Source organism: Furipterus horrens, unplaced genomic scaffold (assembly GCF_987537825.1).
Source record: "Furipterus horrens unplaced genomic scaffold, mFurHor1.1.pri manual_scaffold_3, whole genome shotgun sequence".
Lineage (NCBI taxonomy): Eukaryota > Metazoa > Chordata > Mammalia > Chiroptera > Furipteridae > Furipterus > Furipterus horrens.
In genome coordinates, this window is record NW_028327173.1 from 99225244 (window position 1) to 99251043 (window position 25800).

Sequence of the window (25800 nt, forward strand, 5' to 3'; positions counted from 1 at the left end):
AAATGTTTTTCCTTTAATTAGCTGCTAATTGAGATGTCTATGAGTGAGGAAATACCCAATCCTAGAAACACAGGAGAGAAGCATCAGATGATTCTCTGAGTTAGTAAGATTTGGCTAGAGGCCACACAGCTTGTAACCATTAATTAAAATTTATCATCAAACAAAAATCTTTAACCTCAAGACAAGACAGCTTATGGTCTAGGAGTAATTTTAAGACAATAAACTCAGCTTTTGGAATTGATACAATTTGATTTAACTTGTTATATTTATATATTTTGTGAGGGCTGAACTCCAAACCTTGAATGGTATTTGGCAGAAATTTTTCAACTGAAATCTATTTCAGTTGTCTATTTGGGTTTGGATATTTTCTCTACAAAGAAGACTTTAATTATTTTAAGAACTATATTAAAACTATGAAAAATGCCCCTCTGTGCTATATTTTCTAGAAAAGCATTTTCTCAGTCATGGATTAGGATTTAGACTTTAGAGGTAAGTGCTTGTTGTCACCTAATCTCTCTCAAGTAATAAAATGGGTTTAAGTTTCAGTTAACCCTTATTTAGATTGTCTAGAAAACAGTGTCAGTGTGCCATCTAGTGGCCAAATTTCAGACCAGAAAAGGAATAAAAACAACAAATCAAAAATAATATTCACCAGGTGTGTCCTATACTGTCTCCCACCCGCGCTTTATATAATGATAGAACTAAGTAGAAACACTGTGAATTAAATGTAAATACATGTAAAGGTAAGTTCTCAGTATATTGGATCATTGTTAGTTATCTTTATCTACTTTGTTTTTATAAAAAGTCCTGGTTTTATAAAATATAGCTTTATTGTTGTTTGTTAACTTTGTGAAAAGAAATTTGAATAATTCATTTAGAACTAAATATTAGAGGCTAATCTGAGAACTATTTTACTAATTGATAATCTTTTAGTTTTCCTTAAAAAATAGTGATTATTTTGAAATATGCTAGCTTTCCTTTTATCCTTATTTATGGCTGTGTAGAGGAAGTCCATTTGGTCAGCCTTGGCCTTTCTTTTTCAGGTACCTGTCTGACATACATGCACCTGGCGACCCTGCTTGGCAGTGTATTGGAGCTCAACACAGATGGATCCTTCATCTTATGCACAGCTGCAAAGAGGGCTGTATACAAGATCTGAAAGGCAAGGCTGTTCTTTTCCAGTGCATTATGCCACTTCATATTGTCACTTTAACACATTTTGGAAACACTTAATGATTAAGGAATGATTAGTTATTTTTCTTGATATCTGTATCTGTGGTGGGCATTTCCTCTACCCCCTTAGAATTATACCAGAATGACAGACGAGAATACTCATTAAGTATGCCTATTATTATGGTTGGCTGGCAGTATTGACAATGATTTAGTTTAGGAGACCGTTAAACTTGTGATGAGAAGCATCCTGATGTTGGAAATGATATTACCCTTGATGAATGCTAATAGTCTACTTGTTATTTTTTTCAAAAAAAATGTTGAGCCTTGTTATGTACCAGGCACTATGCTAAGTACAGATAGATAATGATGAATAAAACAGACATGGTCCCTGCCCACATGGAATTAAAACATGTAACTAACCAAATACAAAGGTATACCAAATAGTTAAGAAAAATAATGGTTTTATGAGGGAGGAGAACTGAGGAGAATGTTTTAGATGAATGATTGTTTCACAGAAACCTCTATGTAAGTTAAGAGCTGGAATGATGTGGAATACCTGCTGGTCCCACTCTGTCCTGAAAAAAGGACCTAGCTTTGCAAAGACCTTGAGGTAAGTTGGAAGGAAGAAGTCCCAGCTGCGCTGACAAACAATGAATGTCCTGAATGCGATGTGCCAGCCACTGTCGGGTGCGAAGGACATAGTGGGCAGTATGGCAGACAAGAGCCTGGTTGACACAGGGCTTCCAAACTAGCAGGGAGGAGGGAAATGGGAAGTGACTAGTAAAATACCACCAGTGTGCTACTTTCTAAGCCTGGGAAGTTCCAAGTGCCACAGTAGCACTTAGGAATAGCATTTGATCCAGAATTTTGAGGTCACAGAAGCAGCATTCCAAGATTTGAAGAAAATGCCACGTATTTTGAGGTCTGTAGGGTATTTATTGGCTGGTTGAAATGGAAGTGGGGAAGAGGAAAGAGAGAAAAACCTGTCCAGGAAGAGAAAATGTACGCCAGGTTTCAAGCAAGAGAAGACCATTGAATTCTGTGTGGCTGGAGTTGAGAACATGATCAGAGTGGCTAGAGGCTGAATGGACTTTGATAGCTGCTTCAGGGGATTTGGACTTTATTCAGAAGGTGTTGGGGAAGCCATTAAGAGTTCAAAAACAAGAGAATGACCCAATGAGATTAATTTTTTAAAAGATGACTCTGTCTTCCGTGTGGTGAATAGATGAGAAGGTATAAGCCCAGAGCAGTGAAGCTGGTTAGGAGGCTGCTGTGGCAATTCAGACATCTTGCCTGGCATGGGGGTGGTGGATATGGAAAAAGGGATGGATTTGAGAGCTGTTCAGAAACTGTAATCTGACCTTGGCAACTAGTTGGGATGATGGCATCATTGAGTTAGGGGAACTAGAGGAGAAAATGACTTTTTCCCCTTTTGGATTTAAAGAACAAGAGGCTTAAATGTGGTCTGCATGTAGATGGTCCTGGGAAGTGATGCTTTTTACTCAAAAAGATGAAAAAAGGAGAAAACTAAGACAGAACCCTGGGAGTGATAGTTACTGGGCTGGTAGAAGAGAAATCTGCAAAGGAGCAGAAATATTCACAGGGCTAGGAGGGTATAATATTGCCAAAGCAAAGGGGAAACTGAGTGATCAACAAGGGTTTTAAAAGAAGAGTAAGATAAAGAGGTGTCCTGTGAGGCTGGTGGTGTTGGCAAATGCATCAGCAGTGGCCTGGGATGCCAAATAGATGATATAAAATAAGATGTAGTGGTACTTAGTAAGGTTTCCAGGAGTCAATAAGGTAACATGAGAATAGTCCTGGCACAGAAGGAAGTACAATGAGAAAGGTCACAGTTATTTATAATATTTATAGCACAGTTTTGTCATGAATTAGAGTACTTTCAAACTGTGAGTGTTCTTTCTTTAGTCTTCTTTTTTCAGGAAAAGCCAAATATCTGTTTTTTGATTCCACATCAAAATTCCTTAGTGTCATTATTTTATAGGTTTAGTAAGTGAAAATGACATGAAATGATATATTAGTCCATAGTCTTTGGAGATATTTGGAGGGCCTTATATATTTGTTAAATGAATCTACTCTGGTAGTCAGGACTCAAAACCTTGACTGCCTGTCAGAATCCCCTTGGTGGTTTTAAAAGCTATCAATTTCTATCCTCCACTCCATTTTTACCAGGTATATTAGTTAGAACCTCTAGCAGTGGAATCCGGGCATCAGTATTTTTTAAAGCTTTCAGATTATCCAGGTGCAGCCAGGGTTGGTAATTAGTGTACCAGATGCTATACAAGGGACTGGGGGTACAGTGGTGAGCAAGACTGACATGATCTCTGACCTCTTGGACCTTGTAGTCCTAGTGGGAGAGATGTATATTTTTAAAAATCATGTAAGTATTTCTTAAATAAGTGTAATTGTGAAAAGTGTTATGAAGTAGGGAGTACAGAATTCTACTCCAGTCTTGTAATGGGGAGATCCAAGGAAGTTTTCTCAAAAATGTGATATTTCTATTGAAACTAAATGACGAAGATCAATTATCCAGATAATTGGAGAAGTAGTAGTCCATAAACCTAGTAGGTTTTCAATAAATGTCACCTCATTCCCTACTCTGCTAATACAGTGATACTATGTCTCCAGATAACAAAAGGACACATGGTCTGATAAAGGATTTTCATACTTAGCTTCTAAGAAACGATCTGACTGTATAATTTGGTTATGAAAATATTTGAGTTTTTGGGATATCTGTGTATTTTAGGGGCAATATAGAGACTATTTCAGTTTGAAAATTGCATATATCTTATTGTCACATCCATACCTGAAATATCTGCTAACCAGTTTTACATTGCCAAAGGTCTGAGTTTTTCTTGAAGATAAATGAAGAAATATTTACCTACAGGATTTTTTCTTGTCTTGATGTTATATTTTGCTATATGTAGTCATTCAGAACTGCTTAAAATCAGTATTTCTAGGGGAAAAAAAATGCCAATAGCTTATATGTAACTGGACCCCTACTTAAATTTATTTTGATGAGCCTTGTCACACAACTTGCTCATGACTTAGGAAATCATTAATAGAATGTACAGTAAATCTATTTGTTAGTGACAAGCTTTACCTAAAGTTTCCATAAGTTGGTCTTTTAATTAGGAAGTAGAAACCAATTTACAGCCCTTTGAACTTACTTTACAGTTTCATGACAAGACAATGTAAATTTCCTAAATTCATTCATCAGATGTTTATAGGTTATATTTTAATTTCCTTGACATTCAGGAGAACATGCTTACCTGTGTCCTCTTTTTTTTTTTTTTTTTTTTTTTTGTCAGCAGACACTACCAATATAAACAACATGGGTAATCCTAACATATAGAAGCTTTTTAATTGGAAGATTGGTATGCTTTTTTGAGCTTACATCAGAAGGAGTTTTTTACAAACTTAAAAGCAGAAAGGGTAATATAATAACTTCCCATGTTTCAACAATTATCAACTTATAGCCAGTCTCATCTGTACCCTCATTTGTTTTTACCAAACCCTCCCTTGCCGTGAATTATTTTTGAAGCAGTGCACATCATTATACTTATTTCAGTATGTAATTTAAAAAGATAAATATGTTTTTTAAAAACTTTAACCATGCCCTGGCTGATGTTGGTTGGAGTGTCATCCTGCAAACTGAAGGGTTGTGGGTTTAATTCCTGGTCAGAGCATATGCCTAAGGTTGCGGGTTCAGTCCAGTTGGGGAATGCTTACAGGAGGCAGTTGATTGCTTTTTCTCTCCCTTTCTGTCTCTCCCTCCCTTTCTCTCTCTCTAAAATGAATAGGTATGTCCTCAGGTTAGGATAAAATAAATAAATAAAATTAAATTGCAACTCACCTCTATAAAAAAATACTGTAACCAAACCACCATTATCATTACCTAAAATATTATCAATGATTTCTTTATAATATCAAATACTCAATTTTCAAATTTGAAAGCAGTTTAATATCATCAGGATCTAGATACATTAATACCGTGGCTTTTTAACTGATACTCTGTGGAAAGGCAAATGATATAAAATCTGGCATAGATGTAGAATGGAAGAATTTGCCATTTGTAAAACATGGTTTACTTTGGCCACTTTGCACTTAGATACTTTTCTGGTTGTCATCATTAATGCATATATGTATCATTGGCTACATATTAGTTATTTAATATACACTTATCTATGTTTATATAGGTAATGTAATTATACTATATAGTATAGACATGTATATATGTGTAAATATATGCAAATATAAATTATTTACCTTAATTAAAAGTTTTCTGGGAATAAGCACAATTTCTCTTTTATATAATCTACAACCAGTTGTTCATGATAGACTTTTAATCGATTAGTGCCCTAATTATATTGTATCTAATATAAATGTAAGGTAATACGGGGGAAAAACTCCTAAATATCATTTGGACTTTCTGTTGGACATCCTCTCATAATTATGACTTTTTATATGTGGAAGAAACCTGGGAAATTGTCTGGTCCCAACAGATGTTTAATAGAAGACTTTAGATCCATTTTGCATGTGAGGAAGGTATCTCAAGAGAAGTCAGGTAACAACCCCGCTTCTCCATATCCTGAATCCTGAGTAGTGGCAGAACTAGTGAGTAGTTCAGATTTCTCCCCATCCTACGGGAGCATACACCCTCTGAATCAGGGAGGTAGGACAGCAAGTTCCACAAGACCTCTCTGTGTTCTATTGTTGGAGCACGTATATTTCCATCAAACAGGATTTCTAAACATGATGAATGTGATGATGACAATGCCTGTATTTCATCTAGCACTTTACTATAAACCTTCATTGTTTTTATTCAGATATTCTCAGGAACCTATTTTCAAAATGAGAGATTGTTGCATTCTAAATGTTAAGAACGAGTTGTAAATTCTTGTGTTATAATCTGTGCTTGAGCTTTTAACACTGAAGAAGAGAAATAGTTGTAATTTTTTAAGTAAACCCCCAGGTGGAACAGTGGTTGAGAATTGAGACAGTCTTGTGAAATAAAATACAAATTTAAATCTGTAGACTATAACTATATCAGACAAAAGGTTTCCTTGTTTCTTTTTAAGTAAAGCTGATCTTCAAGCATACGTTTAATTAACTTTTTGTTTCTGTTTTTTGTTTGTTTTTTTTTGACTCAAAGTCTTTACATGGTGGTTTTGGGGGAAATATATTAATTGTATTTATTTTGTGGTCTTCAGAGAAAATGTCGTGAGCAAAAATGGTGATAGATTTTCAGAGACAACAGTTCTACATAAAAATGCTACTTTTTTTTAGGAAAGATTCTTTTGTATATGAAGCCTTTGTCAGCAGAGGTCATCATTAGGTTGATATTTTTATGAACACTGCATTAGCTCTTTCTCTGGTTCCAGTTTTTATAGTAATAACATATATTTGAACTGAGAGGATGGTATCTTCCATGTTAAAAGCACTAGGACACAAGCACAGGAGATTACCTTTGCACCTTAAACCCACTTTGTCATTTATCTTCAAATCATGTCTCATTTCCTCTTCTGTCGCTTACCTCTCTGATATTTTGATTTTTCTAAGGACAGACAAAGATAGAAAATAAAGACTAACATCTTAAAACGCATCTTGAAAGCTTAAATACTAATGGAAGAATTTGATTTTTTTCCAGCCTGAACCAAATTAACCATTTTGCTTCTGGTCTTCTATACTTGACCAACCCTGTGGCCTTAATTGTTGCACATGGAAAACTTTTACCAACTTAATAAGAAGTGTCATTTTCCCCTTAAAATTCCTGTTGAAATAGATCCAAAATTAGACTGTCTTCAGGTTTCTTGCCAGGAAAAGACTTCGGTTAACCCCGACTGACATTCCCAAACAGGACTTTTAAAGGTGGACTTCAAAGGTATTTTTTTCTTTGTTCTGAAAATGAGTTTAACTCTTAAAATATATGTTTAATAATTCGAGGGAGAAGGTTTCAGCCTGCTCACAGAGTAATTATTCCCTTCTTTCAGATAGGTACTTAATTAGGACTTTCCAAAAGGACATATTAGAATGGGGCACATTGGGGGTTATTAGGATAGGAGCAATAACTTATGTAAGCAAGAGATTTTTAAAATGGTCACACAACAGAAGGAAATATATTTATATGTGGCTCAGGTTTTCTTTGAAAACTTAGATATGATATGTCACACTGGAAAGCTTTTTTCTTGATCATCTCAATATGGATTTATTGTAGAAGAAAAATACTGAGAATATTTTAGAGGCTGGACTAAATACCTACTATTTTAATTATTTTAGACATTGAGTAGATTATTAAATTAATTACTTGCTGAAATAAAGATGTTTTTTATCCAGTGACCTATAGATATAAAAAAGGCTGTATGTGTACTTTCATTTCAAAAGCTTATAAAATGCATGCATAAATTATCTTTTACAATTTATGTATAATTTTGTGAATTTACACAGTATGAGCAAACTTTTAAAAATATTTCTTTCTCTCTCTCTCTCTCTATATATATATAAAACTTAGAGTTTGCTTTTAGTTCTTAAGGTATTAATAAATACAATTCTTGTATTTCCATAATGCAGGGTTAGCTGTACTAACTGTACACGAGATTAAATTTCAACCTCTATTAAGAAACTGGCAGCAGATTCATCAAATTTTCTGTGGGACTATAAAAATATCTCCATAGTTAAAAAGAGTAAAAATGTGTTCTTATACACATATTAAATATTTCAATAAAGTTATAATTTCTCTTTTAAAGTTGTTATAATGAAGTTTGTACATTAGGAAGGTTTTTAAATGAAATTTATTTTCTGGAGATTTAAAAACAGTTTCTCTCCTGAATATTAATGAACCCAGATATAGAAGTTGATTTTAAAAGAAAAAAAGGAACAGCACACCTGCAGCAAGAACCCATATGAGACATTAATTTGATTTTTACCCTCTCCCTGCAACCTAGTCTTTTCCAGTATAGATTACTCAACCCCAGCATTATCTGCACACTTGTTCTTTTGTGTGTTGTGATCATGGAATTTATTTTAAATTGACTTTAGAAGATAAAATGCTTGTAAATGCTTCCAGTGGGATTTTACTTACTTGCTTTAAGATATATAAGCTCTGAGGCATATATATTGAAGAAAGTAGATTCAGGAGAGAGAAGTATAAGAAAACTACCAGTTAATGATTGCAGTGAAAAAAATCTCTCCAGCAGAATGGTGGTCTAATTTTTTTTTTCCTTTCGTCTTTTTTGTTGTTGTTCAGAAAGAGAGAGAGGGAAAAAAAAACAAACAAAAAAACCTGGGTGATATTCAGTGTGCCATGAATTAGCTTTACAATTAATTGTTTACCATTACAATTTCTGATGCATACTATTAGAAATTGTTACCATTGTTTATAAATAGTATTAAATTTATATAAACAATTTTGATTAAATGCAGATCATCAGGTTTTTCCATAATGATTATAGATTTGTTTTTAAATTTAATTTGAAAATACAATTTTAGCTTCCAAATCACACATGAAACCAGTAATTAATACTGGTACTTTAAGCAGTTTTTAAAAAGAAGTCAGTAATCTGGGAGCTGAGAATTTGATTTACTTTATGAATACCATAGCATTTGTTTGTAGGTCCTGTATAGTAAAATAACAGCTGTTAAATATCATAGAAGAGAGTTGGATTAAGTTCTCTTTCCTTTTCCTTCTATTTCATACTAGATTCTGTTCACCTAATAATGAAAGATTTATGTATTTTTCTTAGATCAGACAGGCCAACAGGCTTATGTCAAAGACCTTTTCACTTTGTTATCCTGGCAGCTGGCCCTTCTCTCCTGTCTTGGCATTACTGCATATATGGAAGAGGACTTCTTGAGGCTGGGAACCATTTCATGTCTAAATCATGTACCCTTAAGAGAAAAAAAAATTGACAGTGAATGTCATGCACACATTGAATGCTAACATTAACTGGTAATTTAAAATACTCATCATTACAAATATTTTCATTGTATTCTGTCATTTTGGTAATAATTCTATTGCTTATATATTTTAAGCATGTTATATATATAGATAGGTAGATATAAAATTGCAAGAAAGATGTAGCACTGTAATTAAAACATAAATAATTTTGTTTTGCTTATTCACCTATCTAGCTTATATGTTTCTTGTTTAGATAGCCAATGTTAGCAAATAAATGCTTCTTCAAAGTTCACACCTGTGGAGTTTTGCTTTTAAAATAGCTTTTCTTTTTTTAACTATTATTGTGAATGGTGTTATATCAGAAACATAACTTGGAAACTGTTAAGGACAATTCTGACACCCTAAAAAGTGAAGTAAGGTATGTTAAATATGTCTTCCTTTGTTTAATTTGACTAAATGATCCTCTTTAAATTGAGGAAGTACTCCTGTCGGAGCTTTATATATAGAAGCATAAGATCAAAAAGAACATTTTTATCTGTTGACACAGGTCTAATTCATGAGGAATTTGTAATTCTGCCTTGATACGCTCGCCCCTGCCCCCCAGCTTTGGCATTGAAATTCTTCTGTGTGTTGTGCTTGAAAGGAATCCCATCCTGCCTGTGTCTGTGGAGGCTCCTGGCCCCTCATGTTTGGTCAACAAGCAACAGTGGGTGGTCGTGCTGCACATGGGACAAGGGCCTGCTGTGCTCAGGAAAATGTGTTCAAAGGTGTTTAAGGGCAGTAAGGAAGTCAGCTGCCCTTCCCAGAGTTGGGGCTGTAGACCAGTGTTCCCCACGCTATTGTAGATTGTGAGAAAACTTGCAGGAGGCACGAGAATGAGAAAATACAATGAATTTATTCACCTGGCTCCACACTTGCAGACTTCCCTGAAGAAAGGTCTTCTCTGCCCTTTACGTTAAAACAAATAATGACAGCTTTTCATTTAAAATAGGGAAAACTTGCATATCTTGAGTTGAAAGGTTTTGACTGATACATGATAAGGTTTCCTGGAAGTCTTACGGGATACTAGGTATGATAAGCATTTTCTAAAAAGTTTTCTTAAAGTCATTGTTGTTTTTGGTAAGAAAACACAGTTTTAATGTAAACCCTCAACTTCTTAAACATTGCAGAAGATTTTTAGATCTCTCAGCATAAAGCTAAAGACTTTATCTAGTAGAAACCTCACAGTTGTTCGGGGAAGGGGGGAGTAGCAAATGTTTCAATTTGTTAATAGCAAATTTTAAAAGATTGATAGTTTATTTTCTCTTAGAAAATGAAACATTTAAAACTTATTTCTACACTGCAGCTTTTATTCTTTTAGTGAATTGACTAGGATTATTTTATTAGCATTGTGAAGAAAATAATTCCTACAACTTCTGAAAACAAATTTTGTTTTTCTCATATTAAAACAAAATTTCTCTCCTGTTTATATAGTATTATAGCCATAAACAGTTTTTATGATTTTATATTTGTTTTTAATTTTTTAAATTACTCCTGTATATTCATAATTAGAAAAGGAATTCCTTTTGAGAATGCTGGCAGTATGTTATAGAAGCTTTATTTAACTGGAGAATTAAAATATTGACTCTTGATCGTCAGTAATTAAGAAACTTAGTCTTTTTTTAAAAAAAAGCTTTTAAGTGTTTAAAGGAGTTTTTCTTCCAAGGTGCTTCTTTCAAGTATATGTAAATAAGACATATATATTTTCTTTGATGTATTGGTAAAATTGTAACTCAAACACTAGTTGGTGAAATTTAGAAGGTAGAGCTAGACCTGAAGAATATTCAGTTATAGAATTTTGTTTGTATTATTTTTCTCCAAATACTATAGCGATGGTTTCTCATGCTATTGTGGGAGTATTTCTATTTGCAATTTGTCTCTAGAGTAGTCTGTACACCGTAGTTATTCCTCTAAGATGACTTTGGGATTATTGCCAAGTAATTTTGATTTTAAAAGTACTAATTTATTTGAGTATATTTATTGGTTACTCTGCTTAGTGCCTTTAAAATATTTAAGCTGTAAGGTTCATAAAATATATGAAATTCTGATGAAGTTTTTATTGTTACTTTTTTAGTTGCCTTTAATATTTTCTTGATGTACTTTTCTTTTAAGGGTTAATTTTTCCATATGCTCTTTATGTAGAGGCAGACTTTTTATACAGTTAGATTACACCAGTAACCAGCATCCTAAATTGTAGCAATAATGAGCAGAATAAGCATATTTTCCATTTTGCTCTCAGTGGTGATTTAAATCTGCAGATTTAAACTTCATGTAATAGAATCACAATTTTACAGCTAAAAAAAACTTCAAAACGTCCATAGTTGTAAGCCCTTATTTTTACAGGTGATAAAGCATATGCCTATTATGATTCCATAGCCTTGCTGCAAAACCCCATACCAATTGCATAGCCCTGAGAATCAGGGGTAGAATTAAACCCTGTCCTACTTTCAAATATAAGGAACAATTGTTAGTGTCAGAGCAGCCCTGCTCTGAGAAATCACCCAGAGACCACTGTGGGATTAGGCAATGGGTTTATTGAGGGAAAAAGAGGGAAGGCAGGAGGGGAGAGACAGCTCCCATACTAACTCAAGGGCCCGGAGGAGTAGTAAGGGGAATGGGGAGCAAGGGAACAGGGAACAGAGCAGGAAATGGGGAACGGGGAGCAAGGAATGGGGACTCCTGGTCCTCCTTGTGGGCCCATAGGGGTCCGACCCACACTTCTGTAGGCACTGTTGTAATACTTGTCAACCACACATTTTGGTAAGGGTGAGTTTGCTTATCAACATATTCAGTAGGTCATTTACACCCGCCCCCCCACCACCAGGTTAGTTAACAAATCGGGCTAGTTCCATTACCATTTCCCCTGGGAATGGTTTCAGTTCATCAGCCTATCTTTTGGGAACTGCTAAGTCCATCTGCATATCCTTTGGGAACTGGCTAAGTCTAGTGCCAGGTTGATTCGCATATACCAAAAGTCCACGCGTGCATTCTAGCTGCCTCCATGTTCTGACAGTTAGTATTAGCACTATGAAGGCAGAAAGGTTGTAATCCTATTTGATAAAAGACTTAAACATTTTTTTTATCTAGAAAAAAAAATTATAGGAACAGTTTATTTCTAGAGAAAATTTACTGCTTAAAAAAATGACTTCATATGACTCATTAATGCAATATTGTTCGTAAAAGACAAAACCAAGTGCAATATTACAAATACTTTAGTCTCTGTCACCTGCAAAATGTCCCATTGCAAGCTAACATTCTAGTGAAAAAAACTGTGTGTATACAGTTGGACACTGTCCTCAGCTGGATATCAAGTGGCAAATAATTTAGGTTTTCAGGAAAAATATAATAAGTAATATTGTTTTCACTTGCATATAATCTGCATATAAATCAGAGCATGATACTATGAAACTTTATAATCTCATAACCATATGTTTTTATAATATATATATATACTTCTCTTAAACACATCAGGAGATACTGCCATCATACTGTGAGGTTAAAACAAGAGAAAGTAAGTTGATTTCTTGTAAGATACTTTAAAACTTTTTGCTGATTTTGTTACAGAAACATTTTTTCTTTTCTTTTTAGTAATGCTTTATCATCAAAACCACTTCATATTTGTAATTCTTTTGTGGAGTAGAAATACCAAGTCATGTAATTTAAGTTTAAATGGAATCTCAGAAGCCTCAAGTTTGTGTGTGTGTTTTTTCAAAAATATACTTGATAGTAAATAATTTCTGACAACTGAGGTTTAAAATGTTTTCATTAATTTTCTCTTCAAAGGATACTCCTGTTAATTTCTTGTAAAATAACTCATCGTAAGGTTTTTTGTTTGTTTGTTTAGACAGAAAATGGTGCGAAATGGTAGGGATAAAAACTGATTTCTGAGTTAATGCCCACTGTTTAGTTTGCTGGGCTTGTGCATTTGTGTGCAGTGCTAAAGCGCTATCTTCTGGCCACTCTGCAAAAATACATCTTGCAGATGTATTCCAGATGCTGGTTAGTCCCAAGGGTGGGTATGCTGTTCTAGCTTCCTGTTGCTGTGACATAACGTGCTGGTAATTTGACATTACTAATTAAGAAATTAGTTTATGTTAAACTTTCTAGTCCTGATATCATAGAGAATTATGCTATGGGGTCTAATGGAAGAAAAGCATATTCTTAATACAGGGAAAGATAAATCAATGTTGAGCAGTTCCAGACTTTGAGTTACTTAAACTACATAAATACCTTAATTTTAAACCATTTAAATTTAAGTTGTAAACATCAGTTATGCAGAAAAATTTTTTTCTGAGGATTTACATACCTTAGATATGTTTTCCAAAGTAGAAATGCATGTAAATAAAGCATTAGGACAGTAGTTGAAATACTTAAGTCTTCAATAAAATTCTGTTCCACTCTAAAAAAGAAATTCTGTTCAAATGACCTACTTGGGTTTTACAGAAATCTGTGAGGATACAAGGAAATATCTCATATTGTATCATGTTAAGTGGCTCATGCTAGGAGGGGCCCATGAAACAGGCTCTTCATAGCACTTTTGGCTGTATTTATTTATTTATTTATTTTCTGCTTTCACCACCAGGATGTAAACACCTTGAGAGCAGGGCCTTTTACTCATCATCTTATTCAAATGGTCTATGCAGTTCCTGGCACATAGGAGCTGTTTAGTAAATAATTGTTTAGTGCTATTAAATAGCTATCATCATCAGTAGCATAAAATTACTATTTTATAAACGTTTTATCTGTTTCACATGAAAACAAATATATAAGCTTTTCATAGTCTATTAACTTAAAAAAACAAGGAATAGGGTTTTTAATGAAATAATTTAGTATCAGCCACACAGTATATATTGAGGGAGTTATTTGTAGAATGTCCAATGACTATGGACAGAGATATAATGTTTAATCCTTATTCCTAAAAAAATAGTATTCTGACTTGGAGATAGGCGTTATTTTGCAGCAGCTATAATTCAAGTCGCATTTTTAAGGATGAGAGTTGTAAGTGGATGGAGAGGAAGAATGAGTAAGGTCTTTCAGATAGAGAGGATAGAAAATAAGGCAGGATAATATAAGATGTATTTTTATAGGGAGAATATTTAAGTGTCCTATGCATGGTAAATACTCTGTAAATATTTATTGAATTTGGCTTGTTTTGAAGATCTTTGAAGATGCTCAGCTAAAGAACTTAAGAATGGGGGTTTACAGGCACTTCTATAGACTGAAAAGCAAATTTACTAATTAAGCAAATGTTTTACTCATTTATCAACATGGGATTCCATGTTGATACTCATTTTAGGAAAAATGTTTCCTGGTTCTTAGGATAATTTAGGTTGGAACTCGGGTTATTTTGGAATATTTCTGAGAAGAGAATTGGCAGAGGGAGGTGGAGGGATTGAGCAAAAAGGAAAAAAGACTCATGGACATGGACAACAGTGTGGTGATTGCTTTGGGGGAGGGGAGTATGAGGGGACTAAATGGTAATGGGAAAAAAGTACAGTAGAGATTAAATAAAAAAACTTTCAGTGATATTAATATGGTACAGTAAAGAGAATTTCTTAATAATAGTGACGTGTTAGGCCTCTGGAATATTAGCAGTGTGAGGGGAAAAGGATCCAAACTAGTTTGGCTGGCATCGAAACAGGGAAGCAAGCAAATCCCACATCTCAAAGAAAGAAAGAAAGAAATGGGATTGGGGGATTTGAGTTTTAAGGGAGAAGTCAAAGATTTGTGCTGTGAATCTCCATTAAAAGAATCTCTGTGACTTCCTTTTCAAGTTCCAAGTAGTTTTTCAAAAAATGATTTCTCATACTGATTTTTATGTTTCAAGAACACCCCCCACCCCCAGTTTGACTGAATATTCATTCTAAAATGGTACATTATTTTCACTCCATAATTTGTTACATCTCTATATTAAGCCAAGGTAATAGTTGAATCCTCCAAATTTGTTATGACTTTTAAAAGCTGTTTAATAGAGGATATATTTTTTATTTTACTTAATAAATGCTTTATTTAAAAGAATGGAGAAGTTGAGCAAGAAATAACTTAGAGGAACAGTCCTTTAAATCAACTAAGTATGAATATATAGAACCTGTGGGAATGTAACCTCTCTCTTTCACGTGCCCCAGGCCTGCATAGTCCCATGGTGGATCTGGATAATGATGTCCGTCCCTCAGTGTTGGGCCACCTTAGTCAGACAGCGTCACTGAAGAGAGGCAGCAGCTTTCAGTCTGGTCGAGATGACAGTAAGTATATCCCTCTACCACCACTTTGTCTTTTAAATTTGTACTTGTGTAATTTTAAACATTTTTCTCTTGGATGTTTCCATAATTAGTTCTCTTACTACTGCTAAATATTACCAGCCATCATCTCTTCTACTTATTAGGTAACTACCTAGTAATTAAATTTAAATAATTAAAATGCATTTTACATTGTCCATTAAATACATGCCATATGTGAGAACTTCTTCAAGATGAGTTTTGCAACAAAAGTAATATCTGTACTCAGTACAGAGAAAGACATCTTTTTTTTTTTCCCAGTGTGTGTTTTTTTTATTTTTATTTTTTTATTATTATTTTTTTTTTTTTTGGTTTTTCAATTACAGTTGTCCCCTTTTCCCCTAATTTCTCTCCCCCACCCAACCCACCCCCTCTCCCGCAATCATATCCCTCCCCGTTGTCCATGTCCATGAGTCTTTTATATGGGTTCTTTGACTAATCCCTTCCCTTACTTATCCCCCTTCTCTCCCTCTCCCCTCCCCCCTATTGACTGCTATTCTGCTCTTTGTTCTATTTAGTTCCTTTGTTTGTGTTGTTCTTTAGTTTCCTGTATTAGGTGATATCATATGGTATTTTTCTTTCGTTGCCTGGCTTATTTCACTAAGCATAATTCTCTCTAGTTCCATCCATGTTGTTGCAAATGGCAGGAGTTCCTTCTTTCTTTCTGCTGCATAGTATTCCATTGTGTAAATGTACCACAGTTTTTTGATCCACTCATCTACAGATGGGCACTTAGGTTGTTTCCAGCACTTAGCTATTGTAAACAGTGCTGCAATGAACATAGGAGTGCATAAGTTCTTTTGAATTGGTGTTTCAAGATTCTTCGGGTATAATCCTAGTAGTGGAGTTGCTGGTTCAAAAGGCAGTTCCATTTTTAATCTTTTGAGGTAATTCCATACTGTTCTCCATAGTGGCTGCACCAGTCTGCATTCCCACCAACAGTGCAGTAGGGTTCCCGTTTCTCCACATCCTCGCCAGCACTTGTTGCTTGTTGATTTGTTGATGATGGCCATTCTGACTGGTGTAAAATGGTATCTCATTGTGGTTTTTATTTGCATCTCCCTGATGGCTAATGATGTTGAGCATTTTTTCATGTGTCTATGGACCTTCTGTATGTCCTCTTCGGAGATGTGTTTGTTCAGGTCCCTTGCCCATTTTTTAATTGGGTTGTTTGTTTTCTTGATGTTTAGTCGTATCAGCTCTTTATATATTTTGGAAATCAGTCCCCTGTCTGTGATGTCATTGGCAAATATGTTTTCCCATATGGTTGGTTTCCTTTTCATCTTGCTGATGTTTTCTTTTGCTGAGCAGAAACTCTTCAGTTTGATGTAATCCCATTTATTTATTTTTTCCTTTATTTCTCTTGCTTTAGGAGATGTATCCGTGAAGAGATTGTTACGTGAGATATCTGATATTTTCTTGCCTATGTTTTCCTCTAGGACTTTTATGGTGTCACGGCTTACATTTAAGTCTTTGATCCATCTTGAGTTTATTCTTGTGTGTGGTGTAAGTTGGTGGTCTAGTTTCATTTTTTTGCAGGTCCCTATCCACTTCTCCCAGCACCATTTGTTAAAGAGGCTCTTCTCACTCCATTTTATGTTCCTTCCTCCTTTATCAAAGATTAGTTGACCATAGAGGCCTGGGTTTATTTCTGGACTCTCTATTCTGTTCCACTGATCTATATGTCTGTTCTTATGCCAGTACCATACTGTTTTGATTACAGTGGCTTTGTAGTATTGTTTGATATCTGGTGTTGTGATTCCTCCTGCTGTGTTCTTCTGTCTCAAGATTGCTTTTGCTATTCGGGGTCTTTTTTGGTTCCATATGAATTTATGGAGTATTTGTTCTAGGTCTGTGAAATATGTCATTGGTATTTTAATAGGGATTGCATTGAATCTGTAAATTGCTTTGGGTAGTATGGCCATTTTGATGATGTTGATTCTTCCCATCCAAGAACATGGTATTTGCTTCCATTTATTTGTTTCTTCCTTAATTTCTTTCTTCAATGCTATGTAATTTTCAGAATACAGGTCTTTTATCTCTTTGGTTAAGTTTACTCCTAGGTACTTTATTTTTCTTGTTGCTATAGTAAATGGTATTTTCTTTTTTGTCTCTGTCTCTGCTATTTTATTGTTGGTGTACAGAAATGCCTTAGATTTCTGTATATTTATTTTGTACCCTGCGATTTTGCCAAATTCACTTATTATATCGAGTAGTCTTTTAGTGGAGTTTATAGGATTTTCTAGGTATACTATCAAGTCATCTGCATATAATGAAAGTTTTACTTCCTCTGAGAAAGACATCTTTTTAATGAATTTTTAAATTTAGTTTGGAAAGAAGAATTTATTATTTTTTTATTTTTTGTTTGTTTATTTATTTTTAGAGAATGGAAAAGGAGAAAGAGAGGGAGAAAAACATCACTGTGTGGTTGCCTCTCACTTGCGCCCCCAACTGGGGACCTGATGTGCAACCTAGTCATGTGCCCTGACTGGGAATCGAACCAGCGACACTTGGCTCGCAGGCCGATGCTCAATCCACTGAGCCACAGCAGCCAGGGCTAAGAATTTGTTGTTAATAAATTAATTGCTAGTCTTTTTCATGAGATAAAGCCTCTCAAATGGTAACTATGTTACATTTAACTTTCTAATGTTGATATTTACCTATTGTTATTTACTATATGAGATATAACATGTATTGATTATAATGCATTCGTGCACTAGTTAGACACTATTAGTCCCTCAAAATAGGAATAAGAAATACAAATAGAATAATAGAAATACCTTACTTTATATTAAATTCAAATACTTCTAATGTTAATTTTAAGTATTTCATGTTATTCTATCCTTACAAGTATTGAAGTAGGGAATTTTTAAAGTTTTCATTAATAAATATGACTGTCCATTATAAGAATACTTTAAAATTAGATTATTCATTTGTACTGAATGAAAAGCTTCCGTAACTGTTGATGTTCCTTCTTGTCCTGGGCACATTATCCGCCCAACTCTCCAAACAATGCGAAGAACAGAAAGAACTGTTTGCTTCAGCCTGCTGGGCTGCATTGTCGTTCTCTCAGCATATATACCCAGGGCCTGACCCTGGAGTGTAGCCCACCAGTTTTTCAAAAAATACTTCCTTTCTTTAATTAGTAGAATAATGTCAGGTCTAAACACTCTCCATCTCATGGCTTCCCTGTTGTTATGTAATTTACTACCATCAGCTGACATGCTAACAGTCTTAAATAAATTAAAAATTATACTTGAGGTTGATTATAATGAATTATATCACTTGGAACAGTTCAGATTTATCCTGCCAGGTTTTGTCAAGCTTCTTACATCTGTTATATCAAATTGTGGAAATTTTCACCAAATTTGAAAACTTTTTGACTAATTTTCTTCCTTTTCTGGGACTTCAGTTAGATGTGTGTTACACCAGATTACCCCATAGATCACTCGGGCTCTGTCCCCTACTCCCCATCTGTGTTTCATTGTAGTGTCGTTGCTATGCTTTAAACTTCTCTAATCTTTTACCTGTAATGTCTGACCTAAAATTTTCAAGTGCTGTATTTTTAATCTCTTATCTGCCCTTTCATTATTTTCATGTTTTTAAATATTTGAACATTGCTGTGACTGGTTAATTCTGTATCTCTGTTATTTCTAGATCTGTTACTAATAACTTAATTTTCCTTCTGGTTTCTGGTTATGGTTTACATTTCCCTGCCTTTTAGCATGATTAATTGTTTCATTTTTTTTATTGTTCTCCAGACACTGTGAATATACAGTGCTGAGTCTCTGGGTTTTGTTGCATTGCTTTAAGGAGTGCTGAACTTGGTTTTATCAGTTATTTACAGTAAGTTTGATCCATTCAAGGCTTGCTGTTAAGTTTGCTAGAGTAGGTCTAGAGATGCCTTCATTCTAGGGATATTTCAGCCATACTATTGAGGCATAATCTCTTGGGTCTCCACTAAATGGCCCAGGTAATTGGTGAGGACTATTCCTACAGGCTCTTAAGAACTAGTAAGTCTCCCTGCTCTATGTGATCTCTGGGAATCTTGACCTTACACCATGTGCATGACCTAGTATTAAGTAAAGACTTAAGAAGACTCTATGCAGATTTTTTTAGCTTGTTTTCTATGTTGCTCCTCTCTACTTTGCAGAATTCCTCCCTGTCCCAGTCATCTCCAATTTCTTGAAATTCATCTTTCCAACCCAGAAAGGCCACTGAGCTTTGTTTAGGTTCTTCCTCCTTTGCCTCTGTTGTCTAGAAATTGCCTTCAGGCAGAAAGCCAGGGCAAATGGGGACTCACCGCTTGTTTACCTGTCCTTTTGTTCAGTGTCTCAAAAGTAGTTGTTTTTATAGTTTCCTCCCAGTTTTCTAATTGTTTATGATTGCAGGTTAAACTCAATTCCTGTTACTCCAACATGGCTAGAAATGGAAGTAAAATAATTTGTTTTCCTTAGTATTATTACTTGAAATTGGAAAATATGAAGAATTGCTTATAGTAAAATATAGGTATGAATAAAGTTGAAGAAACTTGTTCTCAACTTTGTGATGAAAGGAAAATTCGTAAGCCTACATACTTCTAATTTCTATAAAAAAATTGGACATATTCCCTTAGTTCGTTTCATCATCAATTTTAGGAAATAACTCTTGAAGTTACTCTGTCAGTGATATAACATGTGGGAATTAGTTAATGTTGAAATTATTAAAAAAGAAAATCCAAAATCATTTTTCAGTTGTAATCAGAATTTGAGTGAAGTAGACTTAGAAGGAATGATGGGGGCGGATTCTCATTACATACATAAATACATAGGTATAAAGAATATGCTAAAAATAAAATGATCAGATGAAACATGAGACTAAGAATTGTTCTCTGTCAGTGGGTAGGAGGCTGCAGGAACCTGTCTGTTTTCCAAGAACCTTAATGATTGAATGCCAACATATTAAATAACTAAATAACTTCTAGCTCAGTATGAGTATCTGACAGTACCATTTAGTAATTATATTAATACTCCAGACAGAATAATTTTACCTATTAATGTGCCATTAAAAGATTCAGCTGCAGGAATCTTTATGGTAGCCTCTTGGAATTCGTTTGTTAGGTTTTTACTTAAAATCATCTAAATACTTCTATCATAAAACCATTTCAATTAGAATACTTACTAGTTAATGGATTTAATGAGAGTAGCTAAGTATACTGTCTGTTCATTTATTTTGTGGTTTTCAAAAAAAATTTCTTTTAAATTGGTGAAAAGGTAATGTTTCCTATTTTACTTTGGTGTGGAGGCATTCTCTATGACACACTGATCTTTGAGACCAACACTGCTGTATATGTTGAATATATATGTATATGTAGAATGCATGGATGTAAGTAAGCCAGGCCAGACTGCGCAAAGAGCTTGTCCAACTTAAGGGCTAGGGGGGGCTTGAGCTCAGATTAGGTTGCTTTCACCTTAATTTAAAACAAGCCCTGCAAAAATATATGAGGTAAGGATACCAAATTAGTTTTTCACAATAGGGATATAGCTGAATGGAGGAGTTCAGATATTTTGAAACATTAATTTTGGGGACTAAACCATGTAAGAGTCTACTTGCTAGTACATAAGGGGCAGGTCTTTCAATGCTTTTTCAGTTTTCAGATTTTCCTGTTCTATATTTGCCTTGCCATTAGCCCAGGACACATTAGCCATGGTCTGTGTTATGTAGTGTGCTACCTGCCATTTTGAAAGCAGTTAGTGTTTGTTCAGCTCTTTCTTTAGATGAAATATACCTCTTATCTCACTAGATTCATGTCATCATTAGGACTTCTTTCATTGGCTGTCCATTTAATTATAGGCTCTGTGAAGGTGGAGACTTGCCCTGTTCAGTGTTTGTGCTGAGCATCATAGACAGACCTTGGAGTGCAGCCACAGAATTAGCAAACAGTGGTCATTTGTTAACCATTCGCTGGATGAACAAGTACAAGTTTAAAATGTGCTCCTAAATAAAGAACCATGCCTTTCTCATATATGACAACTGAAATTAAATCTTTTCCTCACAACTCAGAACATAAAGGGCTAACATGCCCAATAAATGAAGAGGCTGTACAGGCCACAAAAAAGAAGTCTTGAGTGGCTCTTAAGCATTTGAATAGGTACTCAATGTCAGTCATAATAAAAACTTAAAAGGCATCATAACACTACAATATAATACTAGTTTGGCAAAAATTGCCAATGTTGTTCTGGGTTTTGTGTGTTCTGTTTGTTCATTGCTGAGGTTGTAAGGAAGCTGAAACTTGCACGTGTTATTTGTGGGTGTGTAAATAATCCCTGTAGAGGTCAATTTAATAATACCCATTAAAACCACAACTTTGTGTACTCTTGGACCCAACAGTTCCTTTTCTACACTTACACAGGTGGTCCCCCACTTCATGATGGGTCACTTTAATGATATTTCCCCTTTACAGTGGTATGAGAGCAGTGCACATTGAAGGGAAACTGTGGTTTGAGTTTTGATTTTCCCTGGGCTAGCAATGTGCAGTCTGCCACTGTCTGTGCTGCTGGGCCGCAGGGCGGGCTGCAGTTCTAGGTCAGCCAGGCAGTCGTGAGGGCAGACAGGCAGCACTGCAGAGCGCCGTGTCACCAGTCACTTGGGTGTTGGCTTCCGAGTGTGGGCGCGGCTAGGGCAGGCGAGACTAAGCTCGGTTAGCTGTATTTAGTGCATGTTCTACTTAATGATATTTTCAGCTTACAACGGGCTGGTTGGGATATAGCCCATTGTAAGTTGAGCATTTGTACTTGCACATATGTTTAAATGATGAGGTATAGCTTATTGGTTAAAGCATTAACATTAACTGGAAAAGACTGGAAACAGTCCTGTCCATTAGAATGGGACTTAATAATTATGATACTTCCAAAATATGAAATAGTATGTAACTGGTGGGGAAGAAAAAGAGGAAGCATTTATGTATGACTTTGGAAGAACTCTAGGAGGACCAATTGTTAAGTGAAAAAAAAAAACACTATGTCAAAAGAGTGTTGTAGTAGGCTTTCATTTGTGGAAAAGAACATTTGGGTTGGGGCAGAATACATATTTGTTTGTCTTTGTATGTAAAGAACACTTCAGGAAGAATCACAAGAAACTTAACAGTGGCTTTTTATGGTTCAGGCTGTGAACTAAGCAATGGGGGAGATGAGGGTGAGTGGTAGTTCTCTTTTCTAACTATATATTGTCTATTTTGAAAATTATTAAATATTTTAAAATAAATAAAATCCACCCATTTCCCACTAGAATAACTACAATAATATTAAAGCACAATTTTTTTTGGCCTGGGGGTATTTTTAAAGGAAGCCAGTAGTTGATGGAAGAGTTAATCAAAGTTCCCTTTTATGACCTGCTTTGAACTTGCTAAATAGAAGTTAGAAGTTGATCTCAGAAGGGTTTCTCATCAGTGCTGTGGAACTGGACAGAGAGGAAGCCTCTGCCTGCCCCTGTAGGAGGCTCTGAAGCAGAACAACAGGGATAGGAAGCAGGACATGGGGGAAAGAGAAATAGTAATGAGTATGATAAAGAAAGGTGGAAAAGATGGAAAAGTGATTCACACTCACTGAATTACTGTGTTTTATTCCCACAGACTTATTCTTCCCATAAGAATTCTATGAGATCTTATTTCCCACTTACTACAATAACTGCAGTTAATTACATGTAACCCAAGAGGCTTCAATATTTTTATTTTTTCCTAAATTTCTTTGTTACGGGATCAGTTATTCATTACATGATTCTGCTTCTTAAATTTCTTTCTTTTGGGAGAAGTTCATTACGTGATCGTTCTTGAATATATTCCTTTGTGGTGACTTGACTTCTTACTATATTTTCACTACATAAGGGAGTATAGTGGTATTTCTAATAAGTTGATATTAGCTTCAAATTTAAATATTGGCTGTGGGGCCAATATTTATTGCCTTACTTAGGTGTTTGAAGGCATAACTTCTTAAAGAGATGGATAGCATCCTGAAGATAACAAGGTTGAAAAACCAAAGCATCCTCCTCTATGAAGTCCTCCCTGCTCCTGCTGCTGTGCTCTCCTGACCTGTCAGCCTCTCCCCAGCCTGCCATGCCCCATGAGAAAACAGGGACCTCTGGTGAGAGTGTGCTCTGTGCAGGCAGGCATTGGGAGTGTGATATGAAGAATGAAATAATTGATCTTTCAGCATATTAAAGCTCTGCAGCCAAAGTGGAACACATTTTTGCAAGGGGGGACAGCAGTATGTTTAAACAGATTTTTATTCCTGATTCAAAAGTATACTCATAGTATTTTATTCCTTTCCCCACTTAGCATGGAGATACAAATCTCCCCACCGGGTAGCATTTGTTGAAAAATTGACCAAGCTTGTTTTAAGTCAGCTGCCTAACTTCTGGAAACTCTGGATTTCATATGTTAATGGAAGCCTTTTCAGTGAGGTATGTATACAGATAGGACTATAGGTGTAGTTAAGTCAGTATGAATTTTTAGTCTGAAAAAGTCTTAAAGATTCTGAATTGACTTTTTTAAAACCTTGAAGTTCTAACACCTATAACTATTGTCTGATATTTAAAAATTACTTGAAAGTGCTGTGAAGCCCTAACACTTACTATCTGTATGACTTTGAACAAGCTAGTTGTTCTGGGATTCAGTTTCCTCAAGTATAAAAAGAATATTTCAAGTACATCTATTTCAAAAGATGATTGTGAGGATTAAATGAGGTAATCAATTAAAGAATATTTGAAATATTTTCAAGGATTCTGAATTAAATGCCAGTCAGGACAAATTATGGGTGAAATTATTGTGCACTATGAACAAATGATAAAATAAGGATAAAATGCTTACAGCTTGCACACTGGTGCGAAATAATTCATATAATTATGGAATTTCCTAGTTCAAAAGAACTGAAAGATTCTGTTATTTAGTGCTCATATGATCACTCTGCAGAAGTTATTAAGCCTTTATATTTTTACAGGTCACACATTTACTTAGTAACTTAATCATAACTTAATTGGTAGCATAGAAGTTGTGAACGTAAAGTAATGACTCTTGACATATTATGTATAGCACCTAGAACTTAGACTCATCACTGTCTAGTTCCACTTCAAGTTCTCCATGAAAGGCCCTTAGGTCCTGGCATATACACTCTGTTGTCCTTTGCCTCCACTTACAACATGGAGAAAGCAGTTCTGGTTTCATTGTCTCCAGAGAGAACTCTATACCCCCGAGAGAGCTGGGGAGGTAGGGATCTTCCTGATCGTCAGAGCTATTTCATACTTCTTTTGCACTTGCCAACACAGAAAATGGATGAGGAAAAGGTCTAAACAGTTTTGGGGTTTTTCTTTTTTTTTTTTGTATCAAGGCTTACCTTTGTGGATCAAGACCTCTATTCCTTGGTAAAAAGTGCATATACTGGGTATTCCAGGGGTCCGTCCAGTCTTGTTTGTTGGTGTGTATTCATGCTACTCTTAAAGAGGAAGAGATGTTCTCTGGAGTTGTTTAATTTATTTACTTTTATTTTTTTTATTTTTCCTCCTTTTTTATTGAATTTATTGGTGTGACACTAGTTAACAAAATTATACAGGTTTTAGGTGCAAAATCACACAACACATCATCTCTACACTATAGTGTGTGTTCACTACCCCACAGCAAGCTTTCTTCCATCACCATTTATCCCCCCCTATAACCTCCCTCTATCACCTCTTCCCTGGCAATTACCACACTGTTGTTCATATCCATGAGTTTTTTTCTTTTATGCCAAATTTCTCCACCCCTGCCAACAGCTGTCAGCCTGCTTTCTATGAGTCTGTTACTATTTTGTTAGTTCATTTTGTTCATTAGATTCCACATGTAAGTGAAATCATATGGTATTTGTCTTTTTCTGACTGGTTTATTTCACTTAGCAAAATAATCTGCAGGTCCATCCATACGATTGCAAAGGATAAGATTTCGTTCTTTTTTACGATTGAGTAGTATTCCATTGTGTAAATTTACCAAAGCTTTTATTTTTAAATGCCAACATTTTATTTTATTGTTGTTCAATTACAGTTGTCTCAATTTCCCCCCCACATTGCTCTCCCTTGCCCTGCCTACCCCCTTCCCACACTCAATCCCCACCTTGTTGTCCTTCTCTATATGGGTCCTTGAATAGACCCTTCCCCTGTTTTCCATTGTATATTTAACTCTTACTTGTCCGCTCTTTTAAACCTAGTAGATTCCTAGATTCTTCTTTATATGATCGCTAGTGATCTAAACCATAAAATTTACTTAGTGCATGAAAAACAGAAAATGGGTAATGCATAAAAAAACTTTCTTAGAAAATCCATCTCTTAACCATGAGTTATTACTATATTTTTCTTCCTTTAATTTCAGCAGTATATCTGTTCTAAGTGAACATTTAA

General features: G+C 35.0%; 1 protein-coding gene across 1 annotated transcript in view; it reads left to right on the forward strand.

Moving 5' to 3' along the window:
- The window catches only part of EXOC2 (exocyst complex component 2), a 239568-nt gene that overhangs the window by 83539 nt on the left and 130229 nt on the right, over nt 1-25800 (forward strand). The window contains exons 10-12 of the mRNA XM_090269916.1: nt 1044-1162; nt 15253-15369; nt 23714-23838. Coding sequence (XP_090126042.1) covers nt 1044-1162; nt 15253-15369; nt 23714-23838 — 361 coding nt within the window. The remainder of the gene's footprint in view (nt 1-1043; nt 1163-15252; nt 15370-23713; nt 23839-25800) is intronic.